This window comes from Electrona antarctica (genome assembly GCF_951216825.1).
Source record: "Electrona antarctica genome assembly, chromosome: 23".
Classification (NCBI taxonomy): Eukaryota; Metazoa; Chordata; class Actinopteri; order Myctophiformes; family Myctophidae; genus Electrona; species Electrona antarctica.
The window spans coordinates 6,298,573-6,319,608 of NC_136804.1; the positions used below are offsets into that span (position 1 = coordinate 6,298,573).

Genomic DNA, 21,036 nt, shown 5'->3' on the forward strand with positions numbered 1-21,036 from the left:
AGCTCACAATGCATCACTTGATAGCTTGCTATATTCAAAATATTTGTACACATTTGAATGTGTACACAATGGCGTTTTTAATTTGTCTAGACAAGACAAACATTAAACCTGTGTATAGGGAGGGGCACAATAAACAATTATTATTGACGGCAAATAGGCTATGAAATGAAATTGCGCATTTCCCGTCAGTGTGTCACGCCTCCATATATGGTCACACATTGTGAGATCATTCCTCCATATATGGTCACACCTTGTGACATCCCACCTCCATTTATGGTCACGCCTCATGACACGTCACGCCACCATATATGGCCATCTCCATATATGAAGATCACGATACTGACCTCAACTAACCCTGGATAACCATACATGGAGAAGACTGGATCATCACCTAGATCTGCATATATGGAGCCAGCCAGCAACTCTATATCTGACCTCAAATCCTTAGAACTCCATATATGGAGTTTACCTGTTTTGACATTACATATGTTGATCCCTCCCCACCTGTCCTTCCTGTTCTGACATTCCATATGTTGATCTGACCTCATCAAACCCTGTAGGCTATACACTCAAGATACGCTCCATATATGGCCAGTACATAATTCATTCTATATGTTGATCTGACCCCGCATGCCAAAGCGCTAGCGCTCACCCAGCAGTCTGCCGTCACTCAGGCGGATGTGTGCAAGCGACCTCAGGGCGTCTTGTGTGTGTGTGTGTGTGTGTGTGTGTGTGTGTGTGTGTGTGTGTGTGTGTGTGTGTGTATCCTCTTCCTTCATTGAGTCCTTTTTATAGGCATGCTAGGGTTAATGTGTTTTGTGAGTGAAAGATAATTATTTTTTCCTCTATGACATGTTCTATTAAAAAAAACAGTTTTTGTCTTTTTCATTCTGTGGTTCTATAGTTTTGTGTCTTTGAATGCTGATAACTGCAACTAAGCTACCACTTGGGAAGGGCTATGATGTTGAAATAGTATCTAGGCGGGATACCTTTTCAACGAATGTTGAATGTGTCCCATTACTAGTAAAAATTCTGGCCTGGGCCAATGGAGTAGTATTACACTGTACCATGGCTCCCCCCAGTGGTCGTCTATGGTACGTGCACCGTGCACGCTTCCAGCAGCAGCAGCGCTAGACTGCGCATGTGCAAGACGCTATGAGTGTTGGACTGTTGGTATGACTGTATTTTAATTATTATACAAAGAAAACTAAAAGGTTTCGTTTGAAAACAGTTTCGTCGTTAAGCAGCTCAACCCTGAAACACAGCAGGTAAAATGAACTGATTCTCCATGTTTTTACTACATTTAACTTTTATATAATTGACTCATCTTTTAACATGGAACAACATGACGAGTATTTCTCTCATATACCTATGCTTGTTTGTTATAAACGTGATGCTAAACAAGCAGTAGCTAGTTAATACTAGCAGCAGTAATAATATTGTAACTCGCTCCTCCAAAGGGAGCTAGCTCTCTAGCCGCAATTTGCAACTCTAGATTTTTTTTTTATAATGGGATGAATCTAGAGTTGCAATACCCTCCATTGACTCCCCACTCATTATTTTGCGTTTGCGATCTGCTTGTCTTAAACAACGTTAAACTCACCAACATTGCAGCTGTAGTCCAAGCTTGAATTATTCTCTTTCAATCTGCAAAGCTTGTTTTTCATAAAAATCCCCCGTAGACATGTTATGAGCTACTTTCTGTCAAGAAATTCTGTGCAAGTGATTATTTTTCTAAGTGCTGGAGTTTGGAAGCGCTCGTCGTAAGTCACTGAACGTCCCTGCATGCATCTGTTTCTCATTTGCACATAATGCAGGAGGCAGCAGCGCGACCCCTTAATACAAACGAGCGCTTCCAAACTCCAACATTTCTTCTTCTTGACAGAAAGTAGCTCATAACATGTCTACGGGGGATTTTTATGAAAAACAAGCTTTGCAGATTGAAAGAGAATAATTCAAGCTTGGACTACAGCTGCAATGTTGGTGAGTTTAACGTTGTTTAAGACAAGCAGATCGCAAACGCAAAATGATGAGTGGGGAGTCAATGGAGGGTATTGCAACTCTAGATTCATCCCATTATAAAAAAAATCTAGAGTTGCAAATTGCGGCTACTAGCTCGTTGTCTGCCTGAGAGAATGGGTAGGCTACATTTCAAACAAATGCACAGGTCAATAATACAAAAACTGCTTATTTGAGGACAAAACAATGAAAAGCACTAAGTAAGACTTGTTTACAATTCATCAGAACATTTAAAGACGTATAGAAAAAAAAAGGAAATCATTAAATGAAGGGAAAATTTTTGGAAAAAGCATGTATGAAAAAATAAATCACACCTGTGTGAAGTGAGTGGTGCAACTCCGTGTGGGGGTCCCCGGGGTGGGGTGAGTTCCAGACCCACAGGAACGCACCCAGGGTGCCAGCCCGATTCCGGCGAGCCGCCCCACGTCCGAAACGGTTGAAAATTGACAGTTACCGTGTGGGGGTCCCTGTACTGTACTGTACTGTACTGGCACACCCGCCCCACCATACCGGTATATACAGTTAATATGTGCGTGTGTGTTTGTGTGTGTGTTAGGTTGCGCACTGGTGGTGAAAAACAACCATGCTATTTTCGTGCTCAGACGCACCCACCCAGCCAGGCACCCACCCACACACATAGCTCCGTAAGGGAGTGGTTGCACCACTCAAAAAAGGGGGGGGGGGGGGGGGGTGACTTTGCAACCACTCCAAGGAACAGCAATGTCTGTGACTATGTGACTATGTGTGTGACTATGTTTGTGTGTGACTCATGTGTGACTCATGAGTACCAGTAGGGGCGCTGTTGTGCCAGAAACAGAGACAGAGAGATTAGATGCACTGTTGCCTGCTAATGAGAGAGAGAGAGAGAGAGATTTGCACCACTCAGTTCACACGGGTGTGATTTTTTTCATACAGAGGCCAGTTTCGAATAGCAGCCGCCCGTAGGTGCTCTTTGAGAGCGGTTTTGTCTAGGGATTAACATTTCTTAATGGCTGTTGGTAGGGCGTTACCCATTTTAGTGGCAAAGGAGCGAAATTCATTTAATGAGGTGCTGTGGAGTGCATGCATAGTCAAAGAAACCTTGTACGAGGTTAGGGTCTGTTACCCTGTTAGGGTCTTCAAGGTGTTTCTGTTGACCAGTGAGGAGATCCTTTACACTTTACAGGAATCTTGTTCTTTGGTTAACTTTTTTTGGTCTTGTTGACCAAAGGGTGGCTCTCTTTCCATCATATGGGCTAGATCTGAACTAAACATCTCACTGATCTTTTTAGGGAGCAGCAAAAAGAGGGTGTTCATAACAAAACACAAGACAAAACAAAGAGCATCATTGTGAAATGGAATGCTTAAAAAAAAAAGGTCTTGAATTGAGTAGCCCTTAGATCTCTCTCCTCACCGAGGTCTGGCTATGTGATCAAATATGATCTCCTATCCCTAGTTGTTACAATTTACTCTCACAGAAATGGTTGCACTGTACGCTCCCTGCTGCTTGTACTGAGGCAGAACATTAAAACACATTGGTTACTTTCACCTTATACACTTTACACCATTGTTCCTTGTGTAAAGTTCAGTGTGATTTCTTCCCTAATGCATGAATCCACATTCACATGCTGGAGAGTTGGGCTAACACCACTAGTAGTCAGGCAGCCAACAGGCGTCTCTTGTTTAAAGTGGAAAAGTTGGTATATAGTGTTTTTATTTTATATATATTTGTTGGCCTACAATATTGTCTATATACATACTTTCATGAATCCACTTGCTGACTGGCTGTCAGTATTGAGCAATTTTTTATAGGGGGATATACAGGTATGTGACCTTTTGATACAGAGACAGTCATGACTAACTGTTCAGGAGAGGAGAAAAACTGATTTATTTATTTATTTTATCCAAAATTAGTTAATAGCACAGGCAGACTCACATACTAGAGCATGTCTGAAATAAATGTCAGAGCTAAATGCTTAAACATGTAGCTAGGTGTAATGTTAGTCCACAGAAGTGAACCTTTCAAGCCTGTTTTCTCAACTCGCTGTTTCTCTGCAAGACATTACTCTATAAGTCGGTGAAAACTGGTGGGTCAAACTGAACAACCAATATGTCAATTTGAAGATATGATTCCCTGCTTTCACATGCCATGAAAAAACTAAATTGTTTTTTTTCAATGACTTAGCCTCGGTCAGAAGCGGTCACATATGTGACCATACCATTAACAACCTATATAAGGCAAGATTGTAAAAGTGTCATTATTTCATTTCAAACTAGGGGGCTTTAATTATTCTGAATCCATTCCATGCACAAAAAACACTCCATGGGCTAAAAACGACCATAGCCACTTGCCCAAATGTGCCCAAAATGTGCTGACCTGACCTTATCACATTTGTGATGACGGCTATGGCTACGGCTATGTTTTTTTGTGCAAAACTAATGCTTGGAATTCAGTATCATGAAAACCCCCTAGTTTGACATGTCACATGCCGTATATAGGTAATGGTATGGTCACATATAATTTAATCCCTTATAAAATAAATTGCTCAATACCGACAGCCGGTCAGCAAGTGGATTCATTAATTTATGTAAGTATATAGACAATATTTTAGGCCAATCAAAACAACTATGTAACAAATTTCCCTCTCCACACCCCTGGCTGCCGGACTATAGGTCTGCAGTTATTAAAGTCCTTCCTTATTCACTTGATTTCAGACCGGAGTCCAGACTGCAGGTGAAGATGAACTCTCCAGACTCAGCCAGGGACGTTTCTATTAAACAGGAACCTGAAGACATTTCTATGAAACAGGAAGCTGAAGACATTTCTATGAAACAGGAAGCTGAAGACATTTCTATTAAACAGGAAGCTGAAGACATTTCTATGAAACAGGAAGCTGAAGACGTTTCTATTAAACAGGAAGCTGAAGACATTTCTATTAAACAGGAAGCTGAAGACCACCCACACCTCGGTAAGTTCCATGTACTCTTCCTTTGTGCCAGGGAAACAAATACATCTTCAATAAGATAAATAAATGTTCAGAATGTACAGCTTGGTAGGATGCAGATAACCAACACACCAACATAGAATCAACAGCTTGGTAGGCTGCAGATAACCAACACACCAACATATAATCTACAGCTTGGTAGGCTGCAGATAACCAACACACCAACATATAATCTACAGCTTGGTAGGCTGCAGATAACCAACACACCAACATATAATCTACAGCTTGGTAGGCTGCAGATAACCAACACACCAACATATAATCTACAGTTTGGTAGGCTGCAGATAACCAACACACCAACATATAATCTACAGCTTGGTAGGCTGCAGATAACCAACACACCAACATATAATCTACAGTTTGGTAGGCTGCAGATAACCAACACACCAACATCTAATCTACAGCTTGGTAGGCTGCAGATAACCAACACACCAACATATAATCTACAGTTTGGTAGGCTGCAGATAACCAACACACCAACATCTAATCTACAGCTTGGTAGGCTGCAGATAACCAACACACCAACATAGCCAATGCAAAAGGTATGCTTTTCAACAACAGATAAATATTGGATACTAATCGGTTAATATCAGTTTTATTTGCCAATACTGATATTGACCGAAGGTGCATCACTAGTTTATTGCCATGATATATATATATATTTTCCCGACCGTCACCAGGATTTTCCAAACAGCGGTGAAAAGTTGACTGTCTGGTATTGCGACCGAAGATCAGAGTTACACTTCTTAAACCAACCCATTTGTAAATCCGTCAAGATTTGAGAGAGTTATGACTATTTTTGTTTGAGCTGCCATAGAACATGTACTGTAGCCCCTCAGCAAGATGGCCGCCAGGTGAACTACGTTCCTTGAGCCATCTAACCTTTATATATGTCTATGTGTTAGACGGCCCACCGCGGTCCCGTCGCTAGTCGCGGTAGAATTAATCATACCTCCCGTTGTTGTTGATCGCCTCTAGAGTGTTTTGGCTACATCTAGGTGCTTCAGCCACATCCGGGATAACATCCGGTCATCGCTAAATGTGCTCCGCTGCTATAAATCGCTCCGGTGCTATGATTAAATGGATTAAATAACCCTGGGCGTTCGGGGTGTTAACTATGAAACCTTGCGTTTTTTTTTGTCACGTCGCATCACTCACAATCCCTGAATCTCAAGATTCCAGGTTCTTATAGACTGTTTCCATGATATGCTTGCTCACTCTAAAGGAGTTTAGCTTGCGTAGTAGGTGGAGGCGTTGGTTACAAGTTTAAAAAATCTGGTCAGTATTTTCACTGAAATTGAGTTTCCTGTTTTCCATATGTTAAAGTTTGCAAAAGTTCCAAAGTCATTTCTGAAAAAAAGACATAGGCCTAAGCCTTTTTTAATCATAATTTCCTTGTTAATATAACACCATTTAGGTCAACAATATAACATTATGTTGTGATATAATATTATAACGGCGCAGTGGTTAGGCTACTTAGGCCAGTCAATGTTCTTCTAAGGTTGTGTGGTTTTTCGGTATTTATGGTTGATACGGTTTTGTATAGTCTTCATGGTCTCGGTGGCTAAACCGGCCAAACTGGTCAAACCGCACACACACACTCCCGCAAAACCAGGATCACCTGTCCCTCATTGGGCTTGTTTGGAGGTGTGTGTGTGTGTGTGTGTGTGTGTGTGTGTGTGTGTGTGTGTGTGTGTGTGTGTGTGTGTGTGTGTGTGTCTACAGATGCACTAGAGGGGTCTACAGATGCGCTAGAGGGGTCTACAGATGCAGTAGATTGGTCTGCAGATCATGTCAGTGGTCTACACCACTGTAGTGCATCCGTAGACCACTGCACTATACCACTGTAGTGCATCTGTAGGCTACTGTTGTGAACTGTAGACCCCTCTATTGCATCTGTAGTGCATCTGTAGACCACTCTCGTCCATATGTAGACCACTGTACTATATCTATAGACAACTGTAGTGCATCTGTATATTGCTGTACTGTGCCTTTGCAGCGACTGCATCCCACTGGGGCAAGCTGTTCCAGACCCTCGACCCTCCCAGGCTGTGATAGATCTTGTCCCTAGCCTCCTACACACCAGAGCTGCCCAGTCGATGGATATAGTATATAGCCAATCTGTATTAAAGTTAGCGACATCTGAGCCTGGCAGTCCATGATCTTCCTTGTTTCCATTTCAATTGCATTTTAACCTGTACAGCACTTTGGGTGACCTTGTCATTTTTTTTTTTTTCACTTAATTTTTATTGATGAAAAGACAGACAACAAAACAAAAACCAAAAGACAAGACGGGAAAAAAAGAACAAAAAGAGGAAGACAAAAACAAAAGACAAAGACACAGTTCCTCAGTAATGTCCATCCAATGTTCTTTCGTTGGTGGGTCCTGTTGGTACCAGCGTCGTGTGATCGCTTTCTTACTTGTTGCTAAGAGGATCAGACCTTGTCATTTTGAATGTGCTTTATACATTTTGTGTTGAGTTGAGATGCAGTACAGTGGTCTATAGATACAGTACAGTGGTCTCATACAGAAGGGGTACCCCAGGAGGGGTACTAAAGTTTCCTGGTAGTTGTTTGCTGTTTCTGTCCTGAAATAGAGTCAAGATGTGCTTTAATCTGAATAATAACCATTTCAATGAATTCCTTGGGTCCAAAATATTTAGAAAAATGTGGTAATTTGTCTCTGAATGTTGTTTACTTCAAGAGTTATAGCATTTTCTGGTTTCGTTTGGGGGTAGCTGTAAGAAAGGGTTGACATGAACCCATGGGACATTATTTGACCTGGGCAACAAGAAGGCATCTTAACTAGACACCATAAGGGTCCTAAAGAACATGTGGTAGAAAAATAATACACTTCAAACTGTGGTATCTGGAAACACAACTCATATTAATATAGCTTCAATAACTGTTTAGTATAGTGTGACATTATATTGTCTCTCAGCTGGGCAAACATGACACAGCAGGCTAGGAATCTCAGAATAGCCAGTGGCCATTAACTTGATGACCACAAACAAATGGTAGGGGTTGTTTGCCGTACATGTTAGGACAATACTGTGCCTCCTAGCAGCACTGTTCTTCCTGTGAGTCTGTGACTTGACCATTACCGTATATGGGCACAGACATGTTGACCACTTTAGACTTCAGGGGGATGGGAAACTTGAGACCACCTTTGCATCTGTTGTCTTTGTTGTCTTGCTGTATAAAGCCTACTGAAATGTTTAACAGTTAGTCAGTAGTCTCCGGACGCCGTGAGGCTGATGGATGTAGGATCCATGGGGCTTGCTGGCCCCATGGCTGTGATGCTGTATTTTGAACTCTGAAAATAAATCTGCGGACTCCTTAACAACTTTCATCTGCCTGTCTCTGCTGTTGACTTCACTCTCCATATTTTTGCCTGAGTGTTTCTAGTCTAAGTCTTTACGTCTGTTTATGAGCTTTATAAAGAGAGGAAAAGCAGTTCTCTCTTTGTAGTACATTTACTTCAAAACCTTTTGTACAAAGAGAAGTATAGATGTGATTTGAATATTTTCTGGTAATTTTTGCCATTTCTGTCCTAAAATAGGGTCAGGGTGTGCTTGAATCTTAATAATAACCACTTAAATGAATTCCTTGGGTCCAAATTATATAGACAAATGTGGTCATGTGTCTCTGTATGTTGTTGTATGAATGTTTACTTCAAGATGTATGGAATTTTCTGTTATCTCTATTGTATGGTTTGTTTTGGGGGTAGGTGTAAGAAAGGTTTACAAATAACCCCCATGGGACATTTGTTTACTCGGGCAACAAGAAGAAATCTTAACTAGACATCATAAGGGCCGATTCATACTCCTATTTTAGAGCCGAATAAAAGTCGGTTCGGCTCTGTAGAGCCTACAATGTGACGTCATTTGAGTTTCGGGGGGGCGGGTACCGTCCTAAAGTCGGCTCTTCGGTGCTACTGAAAATTTCTGACGAGCCGAAATCATTCCGGCCCTACAGCGCCGAAACAGCGGTGAAATAAGAGTATGAATCGGCCCTATGGGTCCCAAAAAACATGTCACTCGGGTGCTGACGGAGCCTCTAAAGTGCCCTACTATAGTAATGAATAATGACATGCCCAAAACCAGGACACACATAATTACCCTGCCCCCCGACCCTGTTAAAATTACATGGTCTTCTTTGTATCAAGTGCTATGGCTTATTGTGCATATTGTTCTTATTGCTTGTTGCCTTCCAGCTTGGTCCCGGTTTATTGCTGCTTGCGGCGTATATATTTTTTAATTGTTTCAGAAGTTCATGATTTGAAGGAAATATTTGCTGTAACATCATTATTCGTTTTGGTGTTAAAGTAACTAAATATATTCCTTCACATTACTTTTTTACGATATTGCTAAAATCTTGCTAAACATTCAGAACAGTAATAACCTGTAGTTAGTAACGGTTTTGTCAATCTTATCTTGGTAGGTAATAGCTAATTTTGTACATGGAACATGGAAGAAGAATGGATTTACATTTTAGGGATCCAGTGTTGACCGTCCGTTGACCAATGTTTTTTTTGCTCCTAGAAATCCTGCACATGTCTTCCCACTGCTCTGAAGTTGAAGTTGAACTTGAATCTGACACTGAAGTCACTGAAGACTGGGAGGATGATTGGGAGGAGACCAGTGAAGACGATGATGACAAACGTGACAAGAGTTTCATTGACTCAGGTTCCCTGAAGAAGAACCAGTGTGTCTACACTGGAGAAAAACCTTTCCAATGTAAACTTTGTGACAAGAGTTTCAGGTACTCATCTGTCCTGAAGAGACACCAGCGAATCCACACAGGAGAAAACCCTTTCCACTGTAAACACTGTGGCGAGAGTTTCAATCAGTCATCTCACCTGAAGAAACACCAGCGCCATATCCACACTGGAGGAAAACCTTTCCACTGTAAACATTGTGACAAGAGTTTTACTGAATCATCTTCCCTGAATAAACACCAGTGCATCCACACTAGAGAAAAACCATTTCAATGTAAACATTGTGAGAAGTGTTTCAGTGACTCATCTGTCCTTCAGAGACACCAGCGTATCCACACAGGAGAAAAACCTTTCCACTGTAAACATTGTGACAAGAGTTTCATTCAGTCATCTGACCTGAATAAACACCAGCGTGTCCACACTGGAGAAAAACCCTTCCAATGTATACATTGTAACAAGAGTTTCAAACAGTCAGGTGACCTGAAGGCACACCTTGGTGTCCACACAGGAGAAAAACCTTTCCACTGTAAACATTGTAACAAGAGTTTCAGTCAGTCAGAAAACATGAAGAAACACCAGCGTATCCACACTGGAGAAAAACCTTTCCAATGTAAACATTGTGAGAAGTGTTTCAGTGACTCATCTGTCCTGAATAGACACCAGCGTGTCCACACTGGAGAAAAACCTTTCCACTGTAAACATTGTGACAAGAGTTTCATTCAGTCATCTGACCTGAAGAAACACCAGCGTATCCACACAGGAGAAAAACCTTTCCACTGTAAACATTGTGACAAGAGTTTCATTCAGTCATCTGACCTGAATAAACACCAGCGTGTCCACACTGGAGAAAAACCCTTCCAATGTATACATTGTAACAAGAGTTTCAAACAGTCAGGTGACCTGAAGGCACACCTTGGTGTCCACACAGGAGAAAAACCTTTCCATTGTAAACATTGTAACAAGAGTTTCAGTCAGTCAGAAAACCTGAAGAAACACCAGTGTATCCACACTGGAGAAAAACCTTTCCAATGTAAACATTGTGAGAAGTGTTTCAGTGTCTCATCTGTCCTGAAGAGACACCAGCGTGTCCACACAGGAGAAAAACCTTTTCAATGTATACATTGTGACAAGAGTTTCATTCAGTCATCTGACCTGAAGAAACACCAGCGTGTCCACACTGGAGAAAAACCCTTCCAATGTAAACATTGTGACAAGAGTTTCATTCAGTCATCTGACCTGAAGAAACACCAGCGCCGTATCCACACTGGAGAAAAACCTTTCCACTGTAAACATTGTAACAAGAGTTTCAGGCAGTCAGAATACCTGAAGACACACCAGCGTGTACACTGGTGACCTTTCCAAGAGCTTCAACAATTCAAGTACCTGAAGACAGCTTCGTGTCAACAGTTCTCACAGGACAAAAAAAATATGTCCACTTTAAACGGTGTGACCAAAGTTTAAATAACTCGGGTCACTTACAAAGACACCATTGCATTCACACCATGGGGTAAAAAAAAGAAAGACTCCACTATAAATTACCTCGCTAGGAGGATCGAATTAATCAGCTGTATGTTCGTAGGGAGGTCGATAGACAAGGACAATATTATGGATTATTATACTGCTCTATATTTCAAAACAAATATGGCTAAATTCTCCTTCTACAGCACCACCACCCAGGCGTGGAATGCCCTGACCCCTTCCCTCAAAAAATGAAGATCTCTTACATCTTTTAAAACGGGCCCAATGAAGAGGAAATGATCACTTCTCATTTAAACAGGTGATCACCCCTCCTAACTTTCCCCACTCTGTACATATAGTGTTTTGTCTTTTCCTGTAATGATGTGTTGTCGTTGTTTTTATTGATATTGCATTTTTGTTGAGGGGCGCTAGCCTCTCCTACGGGGCTTTTGTCTTTGTGTGAACACAAACACGATGATTTGATTGGCCGACCCCATAGCGATGATTTGATTGGCTGATTGGCTGTACTGTACATATTGAGGATAAAAAGTGAGGGCAGAACAGTGAAGACGCCAAAAGTGATTGGCCGGAACGGCATTTGTGATGATTTGATTGGCTGAGCATGGCATGTGATGTGTATGATGATAAGGGCACCTCTCACTTCACACAAGTGTGATTTTTGTTATTCTTCATGTCATGTCTATGAATTGATTGCATTGGGCCTGAATGGAAACAAGACCATAAGGTAAAATGAATTAGTCTCCATCTGTGAAAACAGAACGATCTATCGGTATTAGCAACAGTGGATGTTCGAACGTTTTTATTTTGTTTTGTTTCCATAATTGTCAATATACCTGTATTATCATTAGCATTTTGTAGACAGGAATTAAATCATATGGCCTACTATTTCAGCATTATTATAATGAATGCACATTCTATATATTAAAATAACAATAAATTAGCAGAAGTTGTATATATTCATAGCAAATAGTATTCATGGGTTACTTTAGTTTAGCTTGCAGGCCCCTAGTAGTCAGTTGTTCATTCAGACACACAGAAAACAACTACTGTACCAAATGCAACTCGGTTGCAATGAGTTGCATTGGTGTGATTCACCTTAAAAAACGTTTTGTCCCGACCCGACCCTTTGGTGTGGTTTGGGCTTTAGACACAATTTAAAATCACACATGACCACTCATGCAGGTGAAAGGTCCTTTGCTTATACATTTTGTAGAAAGACCTTTATACGTAACGATAAAAGTTATCGGTGCCCAAACATTCACAGTAGGGGTGCACTATTATGAAATTATGACCGATATCCGACAACCTGTGGGGTGGGGGAAACCTTTTTTTAACAAAAAATAAAATAAAAACTTGATCACAAAAAAAAGAAATAATGACTGATATACGACATACGGATTATGCTGCCTTCAAACATTAGAAATTCAGAACAAAACCGACAGAGCCATTGACGGTTATTTTGAGACTGATCCAATACCGGTGTAGTATAAATTTATATTTAAACATTAAAAAAAATATATATTGCATTTTCAAACAAACATCGGCCTATAGTGATTTGATGACCGATTAATTGCCCATCACTAGATAAAATTCTTGGTTTTGAAAAGTTTTGAAAATCCATTGTTAACAGTGTGTGGGAAAAAATGTCTTGAATTTAAAAATAAAGTAAGTAAAATGTTGAGTGTTCAATAGTCTGGCTGTACCTCTATCTAAACCAACTCCTGTCACATCTACAACACTTTGTTTGAAATCAAAGCCCAAAACGTTTCTGTTTACTGAGGTTTATGGGTCTGTATTCAGTTTGCTTTTTATTTTATTCTTATTTTTCTATTCTAAAACACAATGTCCCTTACTCCCTTTATTGTGAATACATACTTTACATTGCTCTTAAATGCACACTGCCTTCCTTGTTGAAATGTACAAATAAACATGCTTACTCTAATGGGCAAAGCAGTGCTGTAACTTCATTACACTGTTTAATAAATCAATTGAGAGTTGGTTATCAAATGGAACCTTATTAGATTTAAATATTTAACTCCATTTGTGGAAGACATTTTGAACTGTTAGATTTGATTCATCAAATGGTTCTGTAAGTTTATATTTAAAATGATTTAGTGAATTTAGACTTTGATAAGATCACTGACATAAGTGGCAGCGGTGGCCGAACGGATAGCGGAGCGGTCTTGATACCGGAAGGTCGCCAGTTCGAATCAGCGGTCCGACACGTTAAAATTACCACCGTTGAAGTGCCCTTGAACAAGGCATTGAACCACTACGATGAAATGTGTTCTATGAGCAGGGCCTGGCTGGAAACAAGTTCTTGAGCTTAGCCCAGATAACCTGGGTAAATATAGTAATCATTTCATTTCATTTCATAGCTGTTACCCTGTATTACACTGTACCATGGCTTTCCCTAGTGGCCGTCTATGGTACGTGCACCGTGCACGCTTCCAGCATGAGTCGTATTTCTCTCATATCTGATTGGTATAAATGTGATTAATACTAGCAGCAGTAATAATATTGTAACTCGCTCCTCCAAAGGGAGCTAGCTCTCTTGGCTACGTGGCTTAATTGTTGGTTCGATTCCAGTTCAGGGTGCTAAATGTTACAACATTGTTTGGTTGCATCATCACTATTATTAATGTAACCATAACGTTAAGTGTGTTAGTTACTATTGCAGTGGATACAGTATGGAGAGAGAGAGAGAGAGAGAGAGTTTAGATTAATTGATTGAACATTTTATTCACAGTATGTAGAATGGGTATAATGCACAGGTTAATAATAGCTAGGCTACATGAAAAGCATTGTTTATATCGGGGTCCTCCATTTTCAATTAATCAGAACATTTAAGGCATAGGCCTACAGGAAAAAAAGGAATAACCTTTGTTTGAGTGGCTACTTGTGTCTCAGGCCCCTAGACTGGTGCATAACACAATGTTTGTGTTTGCATAAACCCTCAAAGCTGGACATAGGAGGGACGCGCCCCTCAAAAACTAAGCTATGACTACTGGAGAATAATGTATGGAACTATACAGTGTGTTCTTCTGACTACACTTAAATGCAATACAGCCGATCTACAGTGCAACACGTTTTGAGCTTGTAGATCTGCTAATTTCAAAAGATTGCTATACATTTTGAATAGTTGAAATGAGACATTCTGCATAATTAAAGTATGTTTACTTTTGATGCCACTACGTTTGTACTTTTACTCAAGTTATAAGTTTTGAATTCAGGATTTTTAGTGTGTGTTTACATTGCCATATTGATACTTTTACTTTGAGTACTTTCTCCATTTTGGTTTCACTCAAGCTTTGAGGTATGGATGATTATCCGTGCAGGGATGAATGCAGTCCACTAGAGGGCACTGTCACACAGGAGAAACCAGATAAAGAAAATAAGATACTCGCACACTGTGGGCTCCGATGCTTGTGAGGTGCCTTTATTTGCACAAAAAATTGACTGTGACGTTTCGAGCGCAATGCTCTTCCTCAGACTAGAGATGAACACAGAGGAACACATCTTTATACAACCCTCTTGTCAATCATGATCACATGGAATGGGTAACAGCTGTGTACAGGATCACGTGATCAAAACAAGTCGGAGATGGTACAACAAGCTGACAAAGAGTAAAGTGACAAATGCATGATAGAAAATAAACAATAAATATATCACAAAATGTCACTCCTCAAGTTCTTGTATACAATACATCAAGATGAACCAGAAGTTGTTTTACATACATACATAAATACATTAGTTAATATTCACCATTATACAAACATTATACATACATTTGACAAATTATTGTCACTTCGTGACAAATTTGTCAAAGCGTGCAAACGCGTCAAAGCGAAAAAGAGTGGAGATGCTGGAGGCTACAACACTGTCCCAAAGCTATTCATCCAGCTCCAGTGGCTCAACGGTCACATAAAACACAGAAAGACCACATCAAACATGACCATCTGTGAGCCCCAGGTAAGGAGTTTTGTTGTTCTCAAGTTGACGTAAATAATAGACACCCAACGCAAAGTAGGTCGCCCCTCGCTAACTCAACATGGAGTTGAATGAAGTGGAGTAGAAAATACTCCACTAAACATTCCAATTTCCACCACTGATATCATGTTTTATTTCATCCCCAAGCCTCAAATTTCATCTAAGGTTGGACTCACTTTCATTCAGTGGTTGTGAAACATGTTCATGTCAAGGACCCCCAAATTGATACAGTAGGCATATGTACAGTATAGTTTGGCCGCCAACCCCCATTTGAAAATCGGCATATGCAGTTGATTTTTCAAAATTTGTCTAAAGTAGCATATCATATCTAATAGCTCACATCACAATGCTTTCACGGATGTCATTGTAGTGGATCAATATCAATAGTAGACTGACCATATTGCTGTGGTTAGTATTTCTTCTTGATTGTGTAGCCTAGTGATAGTCAGTTCATTTAGTTAAATTAATGATAATAAATAAATAATACATGTTAATGATTAAATAGACAACATACAATTAATTACATATATAGCCTACTTGTTGCGGTTTGGAACACTGTTGCCACCTTGTGGATGCATAAAGACAAGATATTTGACATGTTAGGATATTCATGTTGTCAAACGTGAACTTAATTTGTTCTTAACAGTTTCCCTTTGCTTTTTCACAGCCGCCTGTTCCCAGCAGTTCCCAGCAGTCTGTCGCTTCATTGACCATCAGTCAGTTATTGGAGGCCCCATTGACTGACCACGACTTGTCCACCATCAGCATGGAAGAGTTTGGCCCTACAGCACTGGACGCTCCAGCTCCAGCACCTCCTCCTATTCCTGCTCCACGTTCCCTCCCTGGTCCCTCTACTTCCTCGCCTCTCCCTGTTCCTTCTACTTACTGTTCTCTCCCTGAGACCTCTACTTCCTGGTCTCTCCCTGGTCCCTCTGCACTTCCTGCTCCATCCCCATCTCCAGCTGCTGTTCCCACATCATCCGATTCTGAACCCCCACCTTCCAAGAAGAGGAAGGGGAAGAACTCAGGGGGCCCTGACCTTGAGGCTATGATGGATAAGATGGAGATGAGGAGAGAGGAGAGAGTGGCAGCAGTGGAGGCTGCTAGAGAGAAGCGGAATGACATCCTCAACACTTCTCTCAAACAGCTCTCAGACCAGAGAGATGAATGTGCAAGATACCTCCAGCCTGTGGCAGATTTCATGCGGTCACTGCCTCAAAAGCATCAGATTGAGTTCAAACACAAATTACAGAACCTAGTATATGAGACAGAGAAGGCTGTCAGTAATGAACTGTAGTGTCTCTAGGTAAAGATGCTTCTAATTTAATTTAATTTAATTTACTTCTAATATATTACTGTTATACTGTTGTATTATTACTGTTATACTGTTATTACTGTTATACTGTTATACTGTTATACTGTTGCCAATCTTCATGGCCTTAAATAGCCTGATGAAGGCCCTATAGGCCGAAACGTTGCGGTTTCCCCATTCAAGTTTTTTCACTGCATTCTTTTTCTTTATTAGGCACCTTACCCTCTCCTACGCACCTGTAGGTGTGCAAAGGCCTTCCTTTTTATTGCCTCTAATATTTGGAAATTTGGCTGTTTAACCAGAGGTACTAAAAATGTCTTACAGGTTGAGAACCACTGCTGTAAACCACATTGAGAACCAATTATCTCCCATCCAGCGACAGAATGGTTTTGGACATTCAAGGCAATTAATTCACTACAATATTTTTAAAACGGGAAAATGTAAACCAAAAACATCTGGGAATATTACAATATTTATTTGCAGGAAAATATTTTCATTCAAGTATTAGGTACCGGGTGTCGCAACCCACGCCACACAACCCTTTCTTGCCATGCTACACGTCCCTGCGGTGTCAGGAAGAAGTCAGCCAAGTCGTCTCTTGTTGAGCGTGCGTCTTGGCTGGCTCTTTGACGGGACAATTCCACGTGATCCTGTAGGTTTGTGTCCCCTTCCACCTCACGCCTCCATGCACCTGGCTGCAGGAGTCTGTGAAGTTTGGTGGGATGTACCTAGGGACATAGCAATTGTTAAATTAGAGGCTTCATAATATTTTCCCAACATTTTTTTTCTTTTACAGTTGCCTACTTTCATAAAAAATAATGCTGTATCCAATATACGTAGAGAAAATCAGATCAACCGGGTGCTCAAAGGAGATAAAATAAAAGGTGCATTGTGATGGAGTCTGTGAAGTTTGGTGGGATGTACCTAGGGACATAGCAATTGTTAAATTAGAGGCTTCATAATATTTTCCCAACATTTTTTTTCTTTTACAGTTGCCTACTTTCATAAAAAATAATGGTGTATCCAATATTTGTAGAGAAAATCAGATCAACCGGGTGCTCACTTATCGGACTCAATACGTGGTTCTTCCTGTCGACGACGACTCTGACCTCAACGTAGTAGCGGCCTTGGACAGGCGTGGCAAGTACATTACACCGGCAACGCCAAGAGAAAGGTGAGGGCTGTGTTTTAGCTAGTATTATATTTTCATATTTATTTGCCACATTATAAAATTGTATGGTTAAAATGGTTAAAATCTAAAATGACACAGATGCTTTCCCAGTCAAAACCCATTTAGAGATGAGATCCAGATTTCTGTCAGTGGTTCTCAAACCTTTTCATGCCAAAATTATGTATTTAGCCGCCATCTCAAAATATTTTCTTTCAGGGAAGCAAAGATTTGAGTTACAAGATGACACAGATGCGTTCCAGGTCTTAAAAAAAAGTATATCTATATTGTTTGTGTGTAATATATATATATATATATATATATATATATATATATATATATATTTAGGTTTTAGCAGATGGACACTGCGCTCACTTACTACCTGGACTACATGTTGTCTCAGTAAGACAGCCCCCCCCCCCCCCCTATCCACAAGGAGGAGGAGTGTACCAAAGAATTATGGAAAGTGTAGTCCAGGAAGGAAGTGAGCCCAGTGTTCTGCTAAAATCTTCTAAAATATCTAAAAGCACATAGCCTATTACACACACAAAGACCCCAGGAAAGTGTTCTAATTCTTCTAAACATCATTAACATTTTTCTTTGCAAAAAGGGTGAAGTGTCTCTTTTATGCGTTGGGTTAAGGACAAGTGTACCTAATGTGGCCAGTGAGTGTATTTCGCAATGTGTATGGTTGTCACAAAATCTGACTTGTCTGATCTCATTGTGTTGTGTGTAGATTCTGGTGTTGACCATACACACTCAGGAGCTGGTGGCGTCCTTCAGACTGACCACAGGGACCAGAAACACCACAGCTATCCATCGAGTCAATCAGACCAGTTAATTTGATCTTTTTTGGTCCATCGAGTTTGCACGCAAGGGCAGGTGAGTGACACGTGAAGAACTGGAGACAAAATGTTTGCCATAAAATCCACTAGGCGTCCTGTGCGACTGTTGATCTGTTAACCCATTCTGAACACCCCATTCGACCGTTATCACACCTTTCAATAGGGCCAGTATGGCCATACTGGCATACTCACTGTCTCAGTATGTCATTATCACCTATTGTGACGGGTGATGATGTCACTGATGTCCTGACGGAGGCGCGCTGTGTCTGGTGGCCTTGAGCCAAGTGAGGCACCGCCGAGCGAGTCGCCGTGCCGAGCGTTTCGAAGGCCACCAGACCCGACTCAGCGCCGTCCGAGTTACGTCCCGATAGGCAGAGAATAGTATATATTAGTAGTCCCTAGTTTCCATGCGCCCGACAATAGTTGGAAATTACATGTCCACCAGGGGGAAACCTTGACCAGGCTATGTTCAAAAAGGTGTGATAACGGCCATACTGGCCCTGTTGAAAGGTGTGATAATGGTCGAATCGGCTGTTCTGAAAGGGAACCCCTTTTGGTTATGCTTTAGCGTTTGAAAAATAGCAGATCTACAAGCTCATATCATAGCACGGAGTGTCACACTATGAGCTTGTAGATCTGCTATTTTTGAATAATCGTGGAAATGACTAAAATCTTTGTTTCTGGGGAGTCCCTGGAACAACATATTTTGAGATGGGGGTCGGCGGTCAAATTCATATCATTTTTGGGGTCCTTGACATGAAGTAGTTTGAGAACCACTGATATAGAAACATAGTTTTTTCAGAAAACTCAGGATTTAGAAGACATTTGTAGAATCGACCTCACGTCTAAATGGGTTAATGTACCCCCTGCAGTTGTTAAATCATTAAGTGGTCAAATCTTTATTTCACCATTTAAATGTTTTGGTGCCAAGCCACACTAATGGGAAAGTCAAAATATTCCCATGGCGCTTATTATCAGCGTGAGATGAGTGTTGAATGTCTGGCAACCATTAAACAACCCAGCTAAGTCCTGCCCTATGCGGGAGCTAACTATCTCCGTAGACAACGCCCTGGTAAAGTTTGTCCCAACAGCCAGGAACCTTGGTGTTGTCCTGGACAGTCAGCTCTCGTTCAAAACACACATCACAGCTGTAACGCGATCCTGTAGGTTTACACTCTATAACATACGACAAATTAGACCGTTCCTCACCCAGGAGTCAGCCCAGCTCCTAATCCAGACAACAGTCTTGTCAAAACTTGACTATTGTAACTCCCTCCTTACTGGCCTACCGGCATGTGCACTTAAGCCCCTCCAACTGATCCAAAATGCCGCAGCTCGCTTGGTCTTCAACCAGCCAAAATTCTCACACGTCTCCCCCTTTCTCCGCTCCCTCCATTGGCTCCCGGTCGCTGCCCGCACAGAATACAATGATGCTGGCATTCAAAGCAACCAAAGGCATGCCCCCCCATATCTCACAAGTATGATCGTACCCTACAAACCCTCCCACGCACTCAGATCAGCCAACGCAGGGAAGCTGGAGGTACCTTCACTAAAAACGCCAGGACAACGCTCCACACGTCCCAAACTCTTCTCCCTTCTGGCTCCAAAACTATGGAATGCACTTCCCATCACAGTCAGAACTGCAGCCTCACTCCCAATCTTCCGCCGTAGTCTGAAAACCCACCTCTTCAGACTCCACCATGGCCCATAGCACTTGCCCTAGCCTAACCCCTTAGATAGCACTTCATTAGATAGTATTTTAAACAGACTTATAGCTTGTTATGTAGACAGCACTATAATTGCATTTTATGTAGTCATAGCACTTTATAGTACACATGTATAATATACAATATAGTATAGTATGTATAGTTTACATAGATACTCCACTGTTACGTTCTTAGTTTACGCATGATTCATGATAACTACTTTTTATATATGTGATGTATGCCATGCTTTTGTTATTGCTTGATGTAAGTCGCTCTGGATTAAGAGCGTCTGCTAAATGCCTAAATTGTAACAACAACAACAACGTTATGAAAACAATAATAAACCAACCAGTGATGATATTGTTAAGCCTTAAAGCCTGGCAGGCAATGTATGTCGATGTGTGCATGTTCTGCGAGATTTACTATGTGGTACAGCGGTGTTGTGTGCCGAAAACAGACACCGCCGTACGACGCAACATCGGCTGAGCCGAGTCAAGACATCCTAACTTTATTGGCGAGGCGGGTTGCGGCGGGTTAAATAATGTTTAATGGGATTTCACTGTTTTTAGCCCAGTGTCTCTGATGTCATGGACACTGGGCTCACTTCCTTCCAGGAGTACAATTTCCATAATGTTTTGGTGCACTGCTCCTCCTTGTGGATAGGGGGAGGGCTGTCTTACTGAGACATGTAGTCCAGGAAGTAACACAAACACTGCCGCCTGGTGGACGGCAGAGCCAACGCTAGACTGCTGAGCCGGACTGCCGGTCGTTTTACTGTGTTGCACGCTGGATGCACATCCAGTTTGGGCGGCC

General features: G+C 41.2%; 2 protein-coding genes across 2 annotated transcripts in view; both read left to right on the forward strand.

Annotated features, from left to right (window-relative positions):
- The window catches only part of LOC306916290 (uncharacterized protein), a gene marked incomplete at its 3' end in the record, with an annotated part of 194,478 nt that overhangs the window by 11,765 nt on the left and 161,677 nt on the right, over positions 1-21,036 (forward strand). The gene's annotated exons all lie outside the window — the stretch shown is intronic.
- LOC306916291 (uncharacterized protein) lies at positions 1,144-18,421 on the forward strand (the record flags this gene model as incomplete). Its single annotated transcript, XM_079494125.1, has 9 exons — positions 1,144-1,268; positions 4,714-4,967; positions 9,548-10,618; positions 15,050-15,174; positions 15,860-16,025; positions 16,155-16,471; positions 17,161-17,228; positions 17,541-17,678; positions 18,409-18,421. Exons 2-9 carry the CDS (start codon positions 4,739-4,741, stop codon positions 18,419-18,421), a joined length of 2,127 nt encoding a protein of 708 aa, XP_079350251.1. The 5' UTR covers positions 1,144-1,268; positions 4,714-4,738.